Source organism: Adiantum capillus-veneris, chromosome 29 (genome assembly GCF_014529385.1).
Source record: "Adiantum capillus-veneris isolate H3 chromosome 29, ASM1452938v2, whole genome shotgun sequence".
In the NCBI taxonomy this organism is placed as follows: domain Eukaryota; kingdom Viridiplantae; phylum Streptophyta; class Polypodiopsida; order Polypodiales; family Pteridaceae; genus Adiantum; species Adiantum capillus-veneris.
This window is the reverse complement of record NC_140959.1, coordinates 60,536,310-60,552,363: the sequence shown is the minus strand read 5'-3', so window position 1 is coordinate 60,552,363 and position 16,054 is coordinate 60,536,310. Positions and strand designations below refer to the sequence as shown.

General features: G+C 42.8%; 1 protein-coding gene across 1 annotated transcript in view; it reads left to right on the top strand.

Moving 5' to 3' along the window:
• Positions 1-554: 554 nt before the first annotated feature.
• The window catches only part of LOC147419279 (splicing factor U2af large subunit B-like), a 38,298-nt gene continuing 22,798 nt past the window's right edge, over positions 555-16,054 (top strand). The window contains exons 1-11 of the mRNA XM_086505453.1: positions 555-925; positions 10,565-10,728; positions 10,885-11,013; positions 11,481-11,551; positions 11,633-11,712; positions 12,745-12,789; positions 12,869-12,928; positions 13,746-13,806; positions 13,882-13,994; positions 14,066-14,181; positions 14,272-14,370. Of these exons, the coding sequence (XP_086361579.1) occupies positions 827-925; positions 10,565-10,728; positions 10,885-11,013; positions 11,481-11,551; positions 11,633-11,712; positions 12,745-12,789; positions 12,869-12,928; positions 13,746-13,806; positions 13,882-13,994; positions 14,066-14,181; positions 14,272-14,370 (1,037 nt within the window). The 5' untranslated portion in view covers positions 555-826. The remainder of the gene's footprint in view (positions 926-10,564; positions 10,729-10,884; positions 11,014-11,480; positions 11,552-11,632; positions 11,713-12,744; positions 12,790-12,868; positions 12,929-13,745; positions 13,807-13,881; positions 13,995-14,065; positions 14,182-14,271; positions 14,371-16,054) is intronic.

Below are 16,054 nucleotides of genomic sequence, written 5' to 3'. Positions count from 1 at the left end.
CAGATGGCCTCTGGGCCCCTTGGTCTTTTTGAAGCCATCAGATGAGGCTACCAAAAATTTCCTTTTATTATGACTACGAGATGCACATGCATTTGAAGTGTCAGGCATGTGTTTGTTATGCAATGCTTTTTCATCAAGACCATCATGGATATGAGCCTACAATATAGCTTCTTCAAGCATTTTGGGATCTTGGGTTTTAACATGCTTCTTAATCATAGGATTTAATCCATAGATGAACCCACATACGACCTGTTTGACCCCCTCGCCCATCCTTGGCATTGCATGGACACGAGCAAAATTATACGCACGAAGGACACCTAGTTGGCTTGATCTACAGATCCCACACTAAAGCTGCTATGTCCTTTCCAATTGGCTATCACAGGATCATGGAGAATCAATGAAAAGTAAACTATCCTATGTCCGCCGACTCGGTGACACTACGGGCGCCCAAAAGGGCTGTTTTTCGGCTTGTCCTGCCCCCATGTGTGACACAGGCCTTGGACCTGACTCGGATCAACTTTATGCCCTAACTTTATACCAAGCAAAGCTCGATCGATAAAACTTCAACTTCTTCGCTCTCGAGCTGATTCAACGTAACTCTTCAGTTTAGGTTTAGTGACCAACGATGCGGAGGTCTGGTGGAGGACGCTTGTCTGTTTAAAGGCATTCCGTGCAGGCGCGCAGGGGAAATCTTCGTGCAAGCTTACCGTCCTCTTCAGACAACGAGCGGTTACAACAGAGTGCAGTGAAAGAGAGAGAGAAAGCAAGAGCAGGCTTAGCTTGTGCTCCTGCACATACTTCAAGATCGCACATCTTGAGCGCCAGTATGGCGACTTATGAAGAGAATGGATCTTACTATGATGGTGGGGGAGGTGAATCCCCTTCTGTTCAGAAAGATCATTCAAATGGGAGCCGACATCACGAGGTAACATCATAACATGACTGCATTTTTATGAGCTTCTTTATTTGATTTTCCATTCAAAAATATTTTTGCAAAGATAGACTTTAGCATCCAATTTTTGGCCAGTTCAGATTTTGAAGTTGTACGTGAGCTTGAATGAAGGCCCTAGTGTCATTAGCTATGTTTGTCAGCCAGAAGCTCACATAAAATCACGTGGGATGTAGTAATTTTTGGGAGGAATGGAGATTTCTAGAGTGGCTTTGTGTTTTTTCTTCATCACGAAAGTAATGATAATGCTACCAGTTCACGGTTTTCGTTCTCAAATGGAGAGACTTGGTTTCAAACTAGAAAGTTACTGCCATGGATTCGCATCAGAAACTTTGCAAGGGTTTGGAGTTGCAAGAACCAAGGGGACAACTTTTAAATTTGGCTATGCAATCAAAATCCAAGGAAAGTCTTCAAACGAGGAACTATGATTGATGCACCCATTTGAAAGATGCTTGTACTATGAGCAATTATACCTATATGTACTTATGCGCTTATATAGTTAGTCTGGTTTGTTTAGCCGTGGCAAGAGCAAAGTGTTGGTATATTGTGCTTGACTTTTATTGCACTTATCGATGTTGGGTGAAACATGATGTCAAGTTGATCCAACATGATCATGAGTTACTAAACATGATGCTCCTGAGTTTACGAGTAGCCATACCCTTCGAAGTCATTACCTTGCCACAAATAGAAAGCTTGTTTCAAAGTTGCTACATGTGAGAAATATGCAGGGTTGAGGTAGTTATAGTAGCAATCCGAAAGTGCAAAGTGATTAGCATTGAAAGAGAATCCCCCACGAAAAACATCAAAGTTGAAGGAATTCGATGAAGATGTTGATGCCGCGAGGAAGGAAGCAGAATAGACATTCTATGAGAGGGGCCACTCTGAGAGCGCACAAGGCTGGAAGGGGTTGGAGGAAGGAAGTGCGGGCTCCGGAAGGAAGTGGTTAATAGCTGGGGAGAGTGAACGCAGTTGCAACTTGAGAAAGAGGCTTTGTCGAGCAAGAGATTGCTTGTAGATTGAAGTGAAGCTCAAATCCTTAGAGTTGTCTCCAAAAAACAATGTTGGTCACTAGTTTTTAAAAATGTAGATACTGTTAGGAAAAAATAATGAAGTTGATATTCAATTATAAATAACCCAAGTTACATTGCCAAATTTTTGGCGATAGGACTCCTACTTAAGGGGATAATGATAGAGAAAAGGAGACATGAGGAAGTACGAGCATGAAGGCTTGAGGTGGGAATGGAGTGCTATGATATTGTCATAGTGCGTAAAACGGAAGACATATGGATGCGAAAACTCGAGAGAACACAAGAGAGGTGAAGCCAACAACTCAACAACCCTATGGTAGAATGATACACGATGACAAAGCAGTGGACCTTGACAACATTGATATATTGTGCTAGGGCTGGGTTGGGCAAAACCTCTAAAAATACCCAACACCGAAGATCCACAAATTTGAATAAAATATTTAATGGGCAAAATGTTGGCCGCAAACCCTACATGTGCCTAGAATCTCTACCAAGAGAGTGAAAGAGTGACCAACTCACAACGAAGGGCGTATGTGCATGTAAAAAGCTGTAGGTAGGAGTGAAAGCATTCCGAAGGTGAACATAAAGCTCTAACATATCATGAGTCTATACTGGCACTTTCCTTTAGAGGCGAATCTAGGCTCATTGCGGATTCCTGTAGTAAGGTTTAACACTTGAAGCTAAAATATATGTAACATTTTTTAATGGAAAACACTAATGATTATACATGGTAAGCTCTCATAGCACCATAGAATTATGAAACTTTTAACATCTTACGTTCATCTTGAAACTCGTATGAATTTCAATCCACCCATTGATCATAGGCAACTCTTGGACGAGTCGAAGCTAGACCAAAAGCCTCAAGGTAAAGCTCTAAAATTCGAGGAGTATGTGCTAGGTCCTCTTTCATCCATTTTGCATCATTCCGGATAGTGCTTAAACTTGACTAAATATTATCGTATCAGCATACCTTTACTTTTCCCCCCCCTCCCCCCCCCCCCATTGTGAGCTGGTATTTGTTTTGGAATGAGAATCTCCTTTGTCTCTTCTTGTCACGGTGACGGACATCACGTGCCCACGGAAAAGAATAGACTAAATAACTCTAAGCATTCAAATAACAACTGAACTAAAAGAGATGCACGACACGAGACGGAGAGTGGCAGAGCTCCACCCCAAGAGAGCACTGTTCCAAACTTTGGTGCCCCTTTAAGAATTTCTGTATATTGCTTCAACTTAGTACAAGACGATACTCCACGCTCTGTACCTTCACTCAGAAGCGTGCGAGGGAATGAGCCATGTCACAAATTTAAAGGCCCTTGGGCTTATGAAAGCAACTACATGAATATCTTTAAACTCAAAAGCATCTGGTCCCAAAAGCTACCAGCACCAAACAGGGAAAATCCGTACAGTCTGCCATGTCATCAATCAGCAACGTAAATGGCGGAATTCTGTAGAGGTTGCCACGTGGCATTGTCAACGCAAATCGCGGGCGTCCGTATAATTGCCACATCATCATCTTTTACGTTAGTAGTTGAGTGTGTCCTGCTTGGTTTTTCATGTCTTTAGTCACTCTGGGCCCCATCAGACGGGGTCCCATAGGTTGGTGGGAGCTCCTCGTTAAAAATAGGCCACTTCAGCATTTGTAAGTTGGTAAAACTTCTTCTGCTTCTTTTGCTTCTTCTTAGGGTTTAGGCCCCTCGGTCCGGATGTGCAAGTCGGCTCTATTCTTGAGTGGCTTGACACGTTAGCAGTTTGTGACATCCCCCTTTTTGAAAGAAAGTAATCATCCACGATTACAACATATCTGCAAAACAACTCAAGTTAGCTCAAAAGTTTCCGAGGATCATTTCAAGAGACAATTAGTTTTCTCATTCCAAATTGCAGCTCTTGATTTCTTGGATCGCCCGCTTTCCAGAAAAATTTCATCCAGTAAGGAATATTCAGTGGTTGGCATATCACAATGCAAGACAAATGCTCACATATGCATGTTACAAGACACAATGAACGTCGTTGAGCACTCTCTCTCGACAGACGGTCTGTGGTATGATGCTACTCAAATGACTAACTTGTCACTCTCCCCGCAAATAACCTAAAAAGGTTTGGGCCATGAGTTCAGAGGACTGGTACATTCAAACGCTCCCCAGACTGCAGCCTGCGTCGCTTGGAGGTTCAAGGCTTCAAGCATACAACCAAACGCTCCCCAGACATCCCGTCTGCGTCGTTCGGAGGTTTTTGAACGTACAACGAAACGCTCCCTAGACATCTCGTCTGCATTGTTTTGAGGTTTTTAGACACCCTGTTTGTGTCGTCCTAAGGTTCAGACAATAAAAAAACAACATTTCTTACTACTCCACACGGGAGTAAAATCAGTAATCAATGAAACCAGTACTAGAACCAAAGTTAAACAGTTCAAATCGGCACCAAGACAGATTTAAAACAAATACCATCCATTTCAAGCAAATTTCAAACAATACTTCCTCAAACGGAGTTCAAAAGTATCTAACTAAAAAACAACTAGAAAATTCATTCAGGTTTTTGTTCGGATAATGGTTCGGTTCCGGATGTGGAAAGTTGCATCATCTTGTCGTGCCAAGCATGCCCAAGAGAGTGTTGCAATTGCCCAACTTGATAATGTGGAAATCGACTTTCAATGATAATCTTGGATAGTCACTGGAAGAGCACCAATGAGCGCTACCACTTTGTGAGTTTGCCGTGTGGCTAGCTCGGCTTTAATTTCTTCACCCTCAACATCATAATCAAAGTGCATCTGCTTCAAGAATTTTTTGGATGGATGAAGATAATAAGGACTTTTAAGCTGTTGACTTTGCCATATGCTCGACACAATTCATTTGTACTTTCAAGGCGTATGCGATAGATATCAGGGACTAGTCCAATAGCGGGTCTAGCTCTCTTAGCTGGAGGTGGCCTTGGGAATCTTTCTGTTGTGGGAGCAGAAGATCGCTCTAAAGACATCGAGGCTCGCCCAGGACAAGAAGTGAATGTAAGCCCTGTTTGAAAACATTCGAAGCACCGGCCTTCTGGTAAAAGGGTTTCTCGTTGATGTTGTGTCAGATGAGGCCTTTGAGGTTGGGTTTCACGAATCCCGAAAATATATTCGTTGTTGTCAAGAGTTCGTTCGTTGGTGGCAGAGTTGGTTCTATGGTAAACCCCAACTTGCCCTTCATCAGTTTGTAGCCAAGTACGGCATGTTCCAAAAGTTCTTGCATGGTTGAGACTTGCTTGGATAGACAATATTCCTGCAACAGTGATGGTAGTCCAATGGTGTACCGCTCGCACTTGTCCTCCAAGGAAATGAACTTAAAGGACATTGAAAGGTAGACATCGAGAAACCTTTGATTATAATCGTCCATGGTCTTTGTGGCAAGCATTTTCCATTCTGCCAAGATCCGGACTTCAAAGAGAGAAATCATATAACTGCGTGCAAATATTGTCTTGAGAGCTTGCCAAGTCCTTGGAGCATGCTGTTGCTTCGCGATTGAACTCCACCATTGCATGGCATTATCTTTAAGAAATCCCGCTGCTTGAGAAATCTTCGATTCTTCTATATAGTTCCCCAAAGCATAGATGTTGTCGGATTGTTGTAGGAACTGCAATGCTTTCTTCCGATCTTTCATCCTGGAAAAGGTGAAAAATTTGACTGTCGAGCCGTCATCTTTGAAATCTTTCAGTTGGTTAGGCATGTGTCCCAGGTATGGGTAACAAGGGTATCCATACAGGCTCCAACCATTGTAACGTAGTGGCTGTGGTGGGGGCGGCGACGGTGGTGGCAAAGGTGGTTGCACTGGATCAGGGTCAGATGGCTGCACCATATTCCTGAAGACTCCCCCGATTGAAACAGACGGTTGGGACAGTTGTCGGTTGGAAGCTCTTGTACTTTTTGGTGCCAGAGGAGGAGGTACCACCTGGGGCATCAAAGGGGGTAACATGTAATTCAGAAATTGTTGAAAACTTGTAGCATTGGGAGATTTTGTTGAGGATGTTGCGAAAGAATGTCGCAAAGCTTATCGAGGAGAAATTGCAAGTATTCTACTGAATCCATGAACGCCATGTCTTGGGTTCCTAATGGTTTGTGCCTTGTAAGACAGAGCGATGAAGTTGGGAGTGCGCCCGATGTGCGATGAAGTAAGGGTGGGAGCGCCTAATAAGTCTGGGTCGGGACTCGACAGTTCATTATGAGTGGCTAATAAGTTCGGCGTTTGGACCCGAAGGTTCTTTACGAGTGGCTATTAAGTTCGGGGCCGGGATCGAAGGTTCTTTATAAGTCCTGGGTCGGGACACGAAGGTTCTTTAATCAAAGTTCGTGGAAGCGCCAACTTGTTCTGTCTGCTATTTGGTGGGACCGGTATGCTTTCAAAAAAGCACACGCATGAAGCTCTAATACCATTATCACAGGGATGGGCACCTTGTGCCAACGGAAAAGAACAGACTAAACAACTTTAAGCACTCCAAATAACAACCGAACTGAAAGAGATTCACGACACGAGACAAGGAGTGGGGGAGTTCCACCTCAAGAGAGCACTGGCCCAAAACTCTGAGAGAATGAGCCCATGGCACAAATTTAAAGGCCCTTGGCCTATGAAAAGCAGTTATATGAAAAGCTTCAAACTCAGAAGCATCGGGCCCAAAAGCTACTAGCGCCAAACAAGGGAAATCCGTACAACTTACCACGTCATCAGCTAGCAACGTAAATTGCGGAATTCTGTACAGACCGCTTCTTCCTTGCCTTGAGAGAAATGCCCCTAAGTCACCTATATATGCAAGCAAAGCTGGGTTAAGCAACCAGTTTTGACACTCACGATCTTGGTAAAAATGGGCTAAAATGTCACCGAATAATAAAGTTAGAACCTACTAATAAGAGGTGATTCACATGTTGAATTGACTGTACTATGCAAGAAAGGGTATGCAACTACGACTATGACCTGCTTCAACATGCACGTCTTGTTAGAGGCTCACAAAGTGCCATGCTAGGTCCTAAGCTAAACTAAGACTGACGCTAGACTAAAGCAGAAGCTTGGCGCAACTGTAGTGCGCATGTGACATGAAATGAGAAAACTGAATGACCCTTGAATGTTTTTTTTTTCTAACTTGGAGTTGTTTTGTAAATATAATCGTAGACGATTACTCTTCTTTCAAGAAGGGGGATGCCACAAAGTTACAAACTACCGACGTGTCAAGTCATTAAAGACCCTAGCCAACTTGTAAATCCCTCTCGAGGGGCCTAAACCCTAGTAGAATCAGCAGAAGAAGAAGTCCTTACCAACTTATAAATCCTAGACTAACCACGATAACTTATGGAATCTTGGATGATGGGGCCTAAATAAAACACACTCAAAAGAAACAGCGTGGACATTGATGACGTGACATGCAATTGTACGGACGCCTGCAAAATGCTGTAACATGTTGATGTGGCGTTGTACGAACAACCTTTGAGGGCGCTAGCGTTTGGGGACCAGATGCTTTTAGAACCAGATGCTTTTCATGTAATTGCTTTTGGTAGGCCAAGGGCCTTTAAATATGTACAAGGGCTTACTCTTTGGTAGGCTATCTACGGGGGATGCAGAGCAGTGCCGCCAGTGTCGTATTGTGTTGAAGCAATATAAAGAAATATTGAAAGGGGCCTCTAAATATGTATAAGGGCTTACACTGTGGCAGGCTACCTATGAGGGATGAATAGTAGTGTTGCCAATGTTTTACCGTGTTGAGGCAATATAAAGAATTACCAAAAGGGGTGCCATAGTTTGGGGCCATTGCACTCTGGCCCCTAGAAGTGGAACTACGCCACTCTGTGTCTCGTGCGAATTCTCTCTCTCTCTCTCTCTCAGTTCAATTGTTTTGAAGCGATCAAAGTCTGTTCTTTTGTGTAGGCATGTGGTGCCATCTTGTTACATCCTCCCCTTGTGTAATGGGATGGCACCGCATGCCAGCATAAAAGAACACATTGAATAGACAATTGAACAGAAAGAGATGCACGGCACACGAGATACGGAGTGGTGGAGTTCCACGGTCTTCCACCCCAAGAGAGCACAGGCCCCAAACGATGGTGCCCCTTTTCGATATTTCTTCATATTTCTCCAACAAGGTCACAAGCCCCACCTTTGAGACTCTGCTCTGCTGCTCTGCAAAGTAGGATGCCAGCGAGTGAGTCCCTTGCACATATTAAAAGGCCCTTGCTCTGAAAAGCAGTATACATGAAAAGCATAAAGTCCAAAAGCTTCTGATCCCCAAAAGCTAGCGCTCCATGGGTTGTCTGTACGAGCTGCCACGTCAGCAAGTGTCAACGCAATTCATGGAGGCATCTTACAGTCTGCCACATCAAGTTTCAACACAGTTTGTGGAAATCCGTATTGCAGGCTATGTCAACATGTCAACGCAATTGGCGGGCTTATGAGCTGTTGCCACATCATCAACTCCGCGCTAGTCTTTTGTAAGTGGGTGTGTGCGCCTTATATTTTAGGCCTCATGAGTCATTAGATGGGGTCCTATAAGTTGCTAGGGGTTATGGTTGTAAGCCTAACCCTACAGGCTACTTGGCGAGGATCTGTGAGTTGGTGAGAACTTCGTCTTCTTCTGCTTCTATTAGGGTTTAGGTCCCTTGGTTGGAGTCTGCAAGTTGGCTAGGGTTAGGCTCGAGGAGCCCTGACCCATTGGGTCTTCAATGGCTTGACACGTCAGCAGTTTGTGACACCTTCAAAAAGCCATCTCTCTCTCCCTCTCTTGCCATGGAGGCGGCCATGTAGATGGATATGGCAAGGATGGATTGATCTTGTACAAATTGGAAGGCTCTACTTATGTTTGTAGTCTCGTTGCACTCATGTACATCTTGCATGATCTGCGAAGTTCGAGTCTACCGAAACTCACTCTTGGGTTGATTGTAATTGAGCTCAAATCCTAAGGAACTTGGATTGAGCAGAAATACATTTTCCTTTTTTTTTGGGGGTGATGGGAGGGGAGGGGGGAGTTTACCCATCTCCAACCCTATTGTCACTCTACTCTCTTTGGTGTTTGTTATATATTCTCCAAGTTTCACAAAGTAAATGCATAAGAAACAACATCTCTAGTAGTAAGAGATGTCGTACATTTTGGCACCAATCATGGAAAGCGTTGATTGTGCTTTTATGCATCAGGTTTGGATAGTGTGACAGGTTTTAGGGTTAGGGTTTTTGCGTCGTTGTCATAGACCCAATTTATCATCATGTTCGTTTGGCGAGTCACTCACACTCTCTCTCTCTCTCTCTCTTTGTAGAAAATATAACATTTCATTTCATTTCATTTCATTTCTCTCTCTCTCTCTCTCTCTCTCTCTCTCTCTCTCTCTGTAGAAAGATGGTCCATGCCAATCTCTTTGTTAGGGCTAGAATCCTCTATGCTGCGCACTGATTCACTCTCTATAGAGAATGTTGATTTTTTTCTCTCTAGACTTATTTCTTTCTAAAAACAAACTTTCTCTCACTAAAGTTGATTTTTATTGAAAAAGCCGCTTTTCCTTTTGTTGTTTTTAACTCAAAATGTGGCACCCCAATTTTGGAGTTACTTTAGGGATAAAATTTGGGCCCCCCAAAAGGACGAGAGCAATTCTTTTTTTTTTTGGGGGATTTTCCTAAAAGAAGAGAGGGGGGGGGAGGGGGGGGGGGGGGGGGGGGGGGAATTTGGGCGCTAGCTTCTCCTTATGTTTCATATTCTTGTTGTCCCCCCCCATATGCTATAAAAGCAGCACTTCCTCTTCACTTGTAAATACTCAAAACACGTTGGCATGTGATTGCATGAATACGAACTCTCGCATTTCAGCCCTCCGTCTCCTTGCATAGAAGAGTTCAACTGATAAAGAAACACCTGAATGGGGCGTTGAAAGTGGCAGTTCAAGGCCACCAACCGTGTAAAAGGGGCCTCCCTCTCCGACATCCTCTCCCCTTCCCCCCCCCCCCCCCCCCCCTCTCTATGTTTCAATTTAATTGTTCAAGTTGTTTGAAGTGATAAGTGTTTCCAAGTTTTGCAGATTATGGTTTTCTCTATGTATTCCGTTAGATCACTTGCTGGAAGTGATCACAGATGGTAGATGACTTTTGTGCTTTTGCAACTGTAAAAATAACTCAGATTTTTTAAAGTCGCTTTAAGGGATTACGGAAGGCTAGGGGTCCCATTAGAACAGATTGGCTTGATGGACTGTGACTCTTTGCTATCTCAGAGGGAAAGAGGCAATCTCAGAGTGAAAGCGTGCCTCTTTGAGCTTGTAAACTACGTCTTTGGTCTTATGGAGTAAAGATGTCACAACAGTGTGGCGTGGCATTGTACATGCCGACCCTAAAGATGAAGACCATTAAGTGATGACGTGGCAACCTTGTACGTAGGCCCACAGATTGTGGCTAACCTATCGATAAAAAACATTGTATTAAAAAAAACAAGAATTTGGACTCTTGCTTTTTTCAATGGTAATTGCATGGTTGATTTCTAGAAGGCACTTCTCAGAGTTTTTGTTCTGCTAATGAAGAGTGTCTTTTCTTGCCATGCAAAGGTTGTGTTTGCTAGATTTTGTGATGGTTCTGTTGTTAATGTAAACTTGTTTTGGCAGCGAGAGACTCATGAATCGCGGGGAAGAAGTCATAAAAAGGACCATGACCGTGATTCAGAGGGCCGGCATGGAGATGAAAGAGTCCGTAGTGAAAGAAGTGACAGAGATAGTGACCGGAGATCTCATAGAAGTCGAGATCGTGAGAGAGGTCATGATCGTGATAGGTAATTTGCTTGGCCGCTCATAAAAGCTTTCGCCATTCATAAAAGTTTGGCAGTACTATGCATTGTTAAATCTCCAGGCTAGATACACAGATCGGTCTTTGTTTAAGTTTGCATGTAAATGCATGGTGCTGTAAACTTTTTTTTTGATGTGTGCAGGCATGTATACGAGCGTGACCGTGACCGCGATCGTGATCGAGAGCGGAGACACAGGCACAGGTCTGAATCTAGATCAAGAGAGACAACTAGGCAGCGCTCAAGATCACGCTCACCCTCTCGTGATAGAAGGTACGGTTATAAGACGCATTTATCTTTTGTGATAATGTGTTAGGCTTGTATGTGCGTATTACACATGCATACGTCCCTCACAACTTCCACTTGCTCAGGCCTAAATCTCATCTTTGGGTTTTTGTACATCCTTTTTCAAACTTCTTGCAATTAAAGAGTGGATAAAACTCGGCAAACATAGTGGCCCATCTTGAGGGCCAGCTATCAATTCTGCACAAGCTCTTCTGCCAGTTCTGATTTCTCATTGTAGACTATCGGTTGCAACATGTCAGATGGAACTTAAGACGAAAAAGAGCATGTGATTTTTGTAGTTTGAAACACCAAGGTTTAGATTGTCTTTAAGCTGTAAATGCTTCTGCTTGTGTTGACTTGTATTATCATTCTTTGTGTGACATTGTGAAGACTCTTCTAAGATCAAATGTGCAATCTTGGGGGTGTAGCTCATCGTTCTCTTTGACTGTGTCTAGATCCTCAAAGCGCCAAAGTGGCTTTGACATGGCTCCTCCAGCTGCAGCAGCTCCTAGCTCTGCCCTGCCAGGTTTGCAAAAATAGTGATGCACTAAATCTTTCCATGTTAAAATGTAATAATCATACAAATTTTCTAAACATGGGTTAACAGGCCAATTAGCAGCAGCAGGCTTGCCTCCAGCAGTTCCCACAGTTTTGCCTGGGATGTTTCCTTTTGCTGCTGCAGCCCAGGTTTACTTCATGCTTGCACTTTTAAGGGATTTTTTGAATTTTGTTGGACACTGTGTTGTTTGTTGTAAGATACGAGCTTGCAAATTTGAGGAGTAATTTTTTGCAGTATTGTCCTATGTCCTTCATGTAAATATTTGAGGTTTAGTTGCGCAAAGAAAGATCAACTTGATTTAAGTAAAGGTTCTCTCACTATTTTGCGTATCTTTATGGCTTGATTAAGGTGTAGTTGGTTGCTGTTTTTGCTGACATAAATTTTTTGAGTTAAGCTTTGGGTCGTCTTGTCCTTGTTGGAAACATCAGACATCTTTTGAGTTGTTGTTGAAGTCAGCTTCTCATTTATTTAAGCAAAGCTTACTTGAGCTTCATTCAAGTAAGCGTCTCTCATTTTTTGCCCCTTCTCTTTGTGCAAGTCATTTTAAGGACTGTTGTTTTGTGTATCTGTTTTAAACAGTTAAGAGGAATTTTCAGTCAGTCTTGCTTCATTATCCTCTTTCTTGGTGTGCCTCGGTTTTGTGTTTTTTGTGAGTTTTGTAGCACTTATTTTAGTTCGTAAGACTTGGGCTCTGATTAGAACTTTGTCGAGTGATAGAAGCATGACTAATCATCAAACATCAATAATGCAAACATTGTTTGAACGTTAACTAGGAGGCTAGCTTGGAGATGCTTCCTTGGCCACCCATGAAGCTTTTTACTATTAAGAGCCAGTGTGGTCCACCTGCTTTCTAGGAAGCTAACATTTGGGGTGGCCCTTAGGAGGTGCTTTTCAAAATAGTACATGAAGGCTTCTAACTGTAGCTTCTTAGCTTTTTATGTAGAGTTGGTGTTAGGATATGAGAGGTGCAATCTGCACTGTAAGCAGGTACAGATGTAGAATTTTGGGGCAAGATGCCAATTGGTCAAGAGTTTAGCACACCTCTTGCTAGAAACTAGATTTTATGTGTTTTCAGTCATTTTTTTGTTTAGTTAGCTCTCAGTCCTTGTAAGCAGCTTTGTGTGTCATCAACTCTAATAAAATTCCTTTGTAAGGTACAGTTTGGAGGGTTGCCAGCTATGTCTATGCAGTCCATGACACAACAGGTAGAATATATTTAACAATTGAAAGTTTGATTGCCTTCTATTTAATATTTGTAAAGTTTTCATGCTGTTTGTGGAGTAGGCAACGAGGCATGCACGGAGAGTATACGTTGGGGGTCTTCCGCCATTAGCTAATGAGCAGGTATAAGTCTAGTCATCAGCAGTGGAACCTGACTTTAATCTGTTTTGACATAAATTGGAATTTATTTATGGTTAAATGCATCCCAGTATCTGTAAGCAAACATGGTCAAATGTCTGTGGCTTATATTGTTTTAAGTCATCGTTGGGAGCGTGCACATAGACACTTATCTGTTTAAACCATTTATGTGTACATCAAGTGCCTGGTTTTTATGTTCATCTTAAACATACACGAACGCACAAAAAATCTCATTAAAATTCATGTATAAATATGCAGACTAATAAATGTCGGTGTGTAATTATGCCACACTTGGACATTCTTTTGTTTGGAATGGGTAGAAATGTTGGCACCGAGATACACATTCACATTGTATGTCTAATGCTACATCGAATAAATGTGTCGATGGTGGCTGTATTATTGTATTTGTGCACACATGCTCATTTGTGCATAGGCAAATGCATAACACCAATGCAAACATTTGTAGGTTCATAAACGGCATATTGCATGTTTTAAGTTTAAAGTAACCACAGGTCTGTTGTGTTTGCCTATATGCTGTTGTGATGGTATCCTTATGTAAGACTTTTTATGTATCTTGTGCATTTGGTTCTACCAGAGTAGAGTTTCATGCACAGGTCTGTTGTGTTTGCATGTATGCACTTAGATGGTATCTGTATGTAAGATAAATATAATTTTGTGCAGTCGATTTTACCAAAGAAGATTATCATGTGATATTGCTCTCTCTGTGTGTGGCTGTGTAGAAGTTGGTAATATCCCAAGTCTTCGTAAGCTCAAGTAATATTAAGCTTGATTTATGGTTTAGACAATTGCAACTTTCTTCAGTCAAGTTATGGCAGCGATTGGTGGAAACACAGCTGGTCCAGGTTTGTTCTATTTCAGAAATTGGACATTATTATTGATGGTTTTGGATAGTTATGGTTTTATCTCTTCGTGATTAGGTGATGCTGTGGTGAATGTGTACATAAATCATGAGAAAAAGTTTGCATTTGTGGAGATGAGAACTGTGGAGGAGGCTAGCAATGCAATGGCTCTTGATGGCATCATGTTTGAGGTACTTTAATCTGTTAGGGTGTAATGAAGTGGTTGGAATATGCTGTAATTTGTTTTCGTCCTTCCGGGCAGGGTGTTTCTGTAAGAGTAAGGCGTCCAACAGACTACAATCCTTCTGTTGCTGCTACCCTCGGGCCTAGTCAGCCGAGTCCTCATCTGAATTTAGCTGCTGTAGGACTTACCCCCGGGTAACAGCCGACTTTGTCATAGTGAATTTGCTATAATTAGGATTATTGATGTGCAGCTGAACTGATTATCTTACACGGTTACATATGCAGGGCTATTGGTGGTGCAGATGGACCTGATAGGGTTTTTGTCGGTGGTCTTCCGTATTATTTAACAGAAGTACAAATCAAGGAGCTCCTTGAGTCATTTGGGTATGTTTTGAGGTCTTGATGAAACTTTGTTCGTGCACTATCTTAGTGTGCCATTTAGACATTTGATCTTTAACTCCAGCAAGTTTGAATTTAAAAAGGATATTACCTTTCGTTGTAAATCCTCAAGCAGCAGTTTAATCTTCTTTTTACATTTGGCACTCATGATGTCAGAGTGAGGGAAGCTTTGTACTTTTATATGGATTTCTTCTACCGGTAAGTCACTTGTCGATAGGATTATATCAATGAAGCAAGCAGTGCCCTCAGGATTATTCTCATGGTGCATTTTATATATAGAAGATGTGGCCTCTTGATTAGGGCAAGCCTGGGATTGTGCTCTACTCAATGAGAGGATTATTTGGGTTGGCATTCTTGGTAAGCGGGAAGAAGGCTTCTGCTTTTGTTACGGGTTTTAGGTTACGGCATCCGCATTCAGCCATAGCCTCGTCGTCGTCGACACAATACCCCGGCACCTAGTACCCCTTGTGTTTTGGCTTGGCTCCTGCCCAGCTCAGCATAAGGACTTTCAGTACCCATCAGTACCCGCAATACCCCACAGAACATCTCAGTACCTCGCCGTAGTTGTCATCGTCGTCGACACAGAATACCTCAATATCTCGTCATCGTCGTCGACATAGAACCCATCAGCACCATTGAACCCATCAGTACCTCAGAATCTCGGGGCACGTAGTACCTCGTCGTCATCCTTGTTGACGTAGAACCCATCAGTATCTCGTCGTCGTCGTCGTCTTCATCTTCGTTGATGTAGAACCCGTCAGTACCTCGTTGTCGTCGTCATCGTCGTCGACATAGAATCCATCAGTACCTCATTAGTATCCATCAATACTCACAATACCCCTCAGTACCCGCAATACCCCTCAGTACCCGCAGTACCCCAGTATCATCAGTACCCATAATCAATAGCATTAGTACCCTTAGCATGAGCATCTCATCATTTAGCATCATTGTATGAGCATTTGTGCAAGAATAAAGAAAGTACTTGCTCTGGCAACAAAGCAAGGGGGCCCTTGAGGGTTTGGGACCCCATTTGGTGCCGTTTCTTCTCTCTCTCTCTCTCTCTCTCTCTAGTACTCTCAGCGTTATTCTCTCAGTTTCCACTCTCCTTTTGTTTTGGTCATTGCACATTCTCTCATTAAGCTAAGGAAGGCTCTCCCTTCCTCTTAAGTAAAAGGAACCTTGAGGCTTGAGCCACTGATCACTCATCCTGAGCATACACCATCATTCACTGCCGTTGCACATTACAGCTTGGTTTTGAGTGCTTTGTTTTCATCGTTCCCTTTCATTGTGTTCCTTGTTTGCTTTTGGTTGTTTTCATGTTGTTTGCCTTGGGGGGTTGGTAACAAGTATCCCACAGCATGCAGTGGTGTGTGCATCATATTCCATCTGTCAACACGCAAGTCCTTGATCTCTTGCATCCTTGCCGCATCAACACCTTGCATGTTTTGAACTGCTCAACCATGCGATCTATTAGCTCATACACAAGCCCCATGGTGGCTCCTTCCGTATCAGGCAAACGAAGGATCTTCAAGATGGGGGCACAAATCTTCAAAATCAACTTGGCCTCTTGCCAAAAGGATGCATTAAATACAATGTCAGAGACCACTGTGGCCTTTACAGTTTTGGAGGTCTTCATCCTCATAAATTTTGGATCAATCATAAGCTTGTG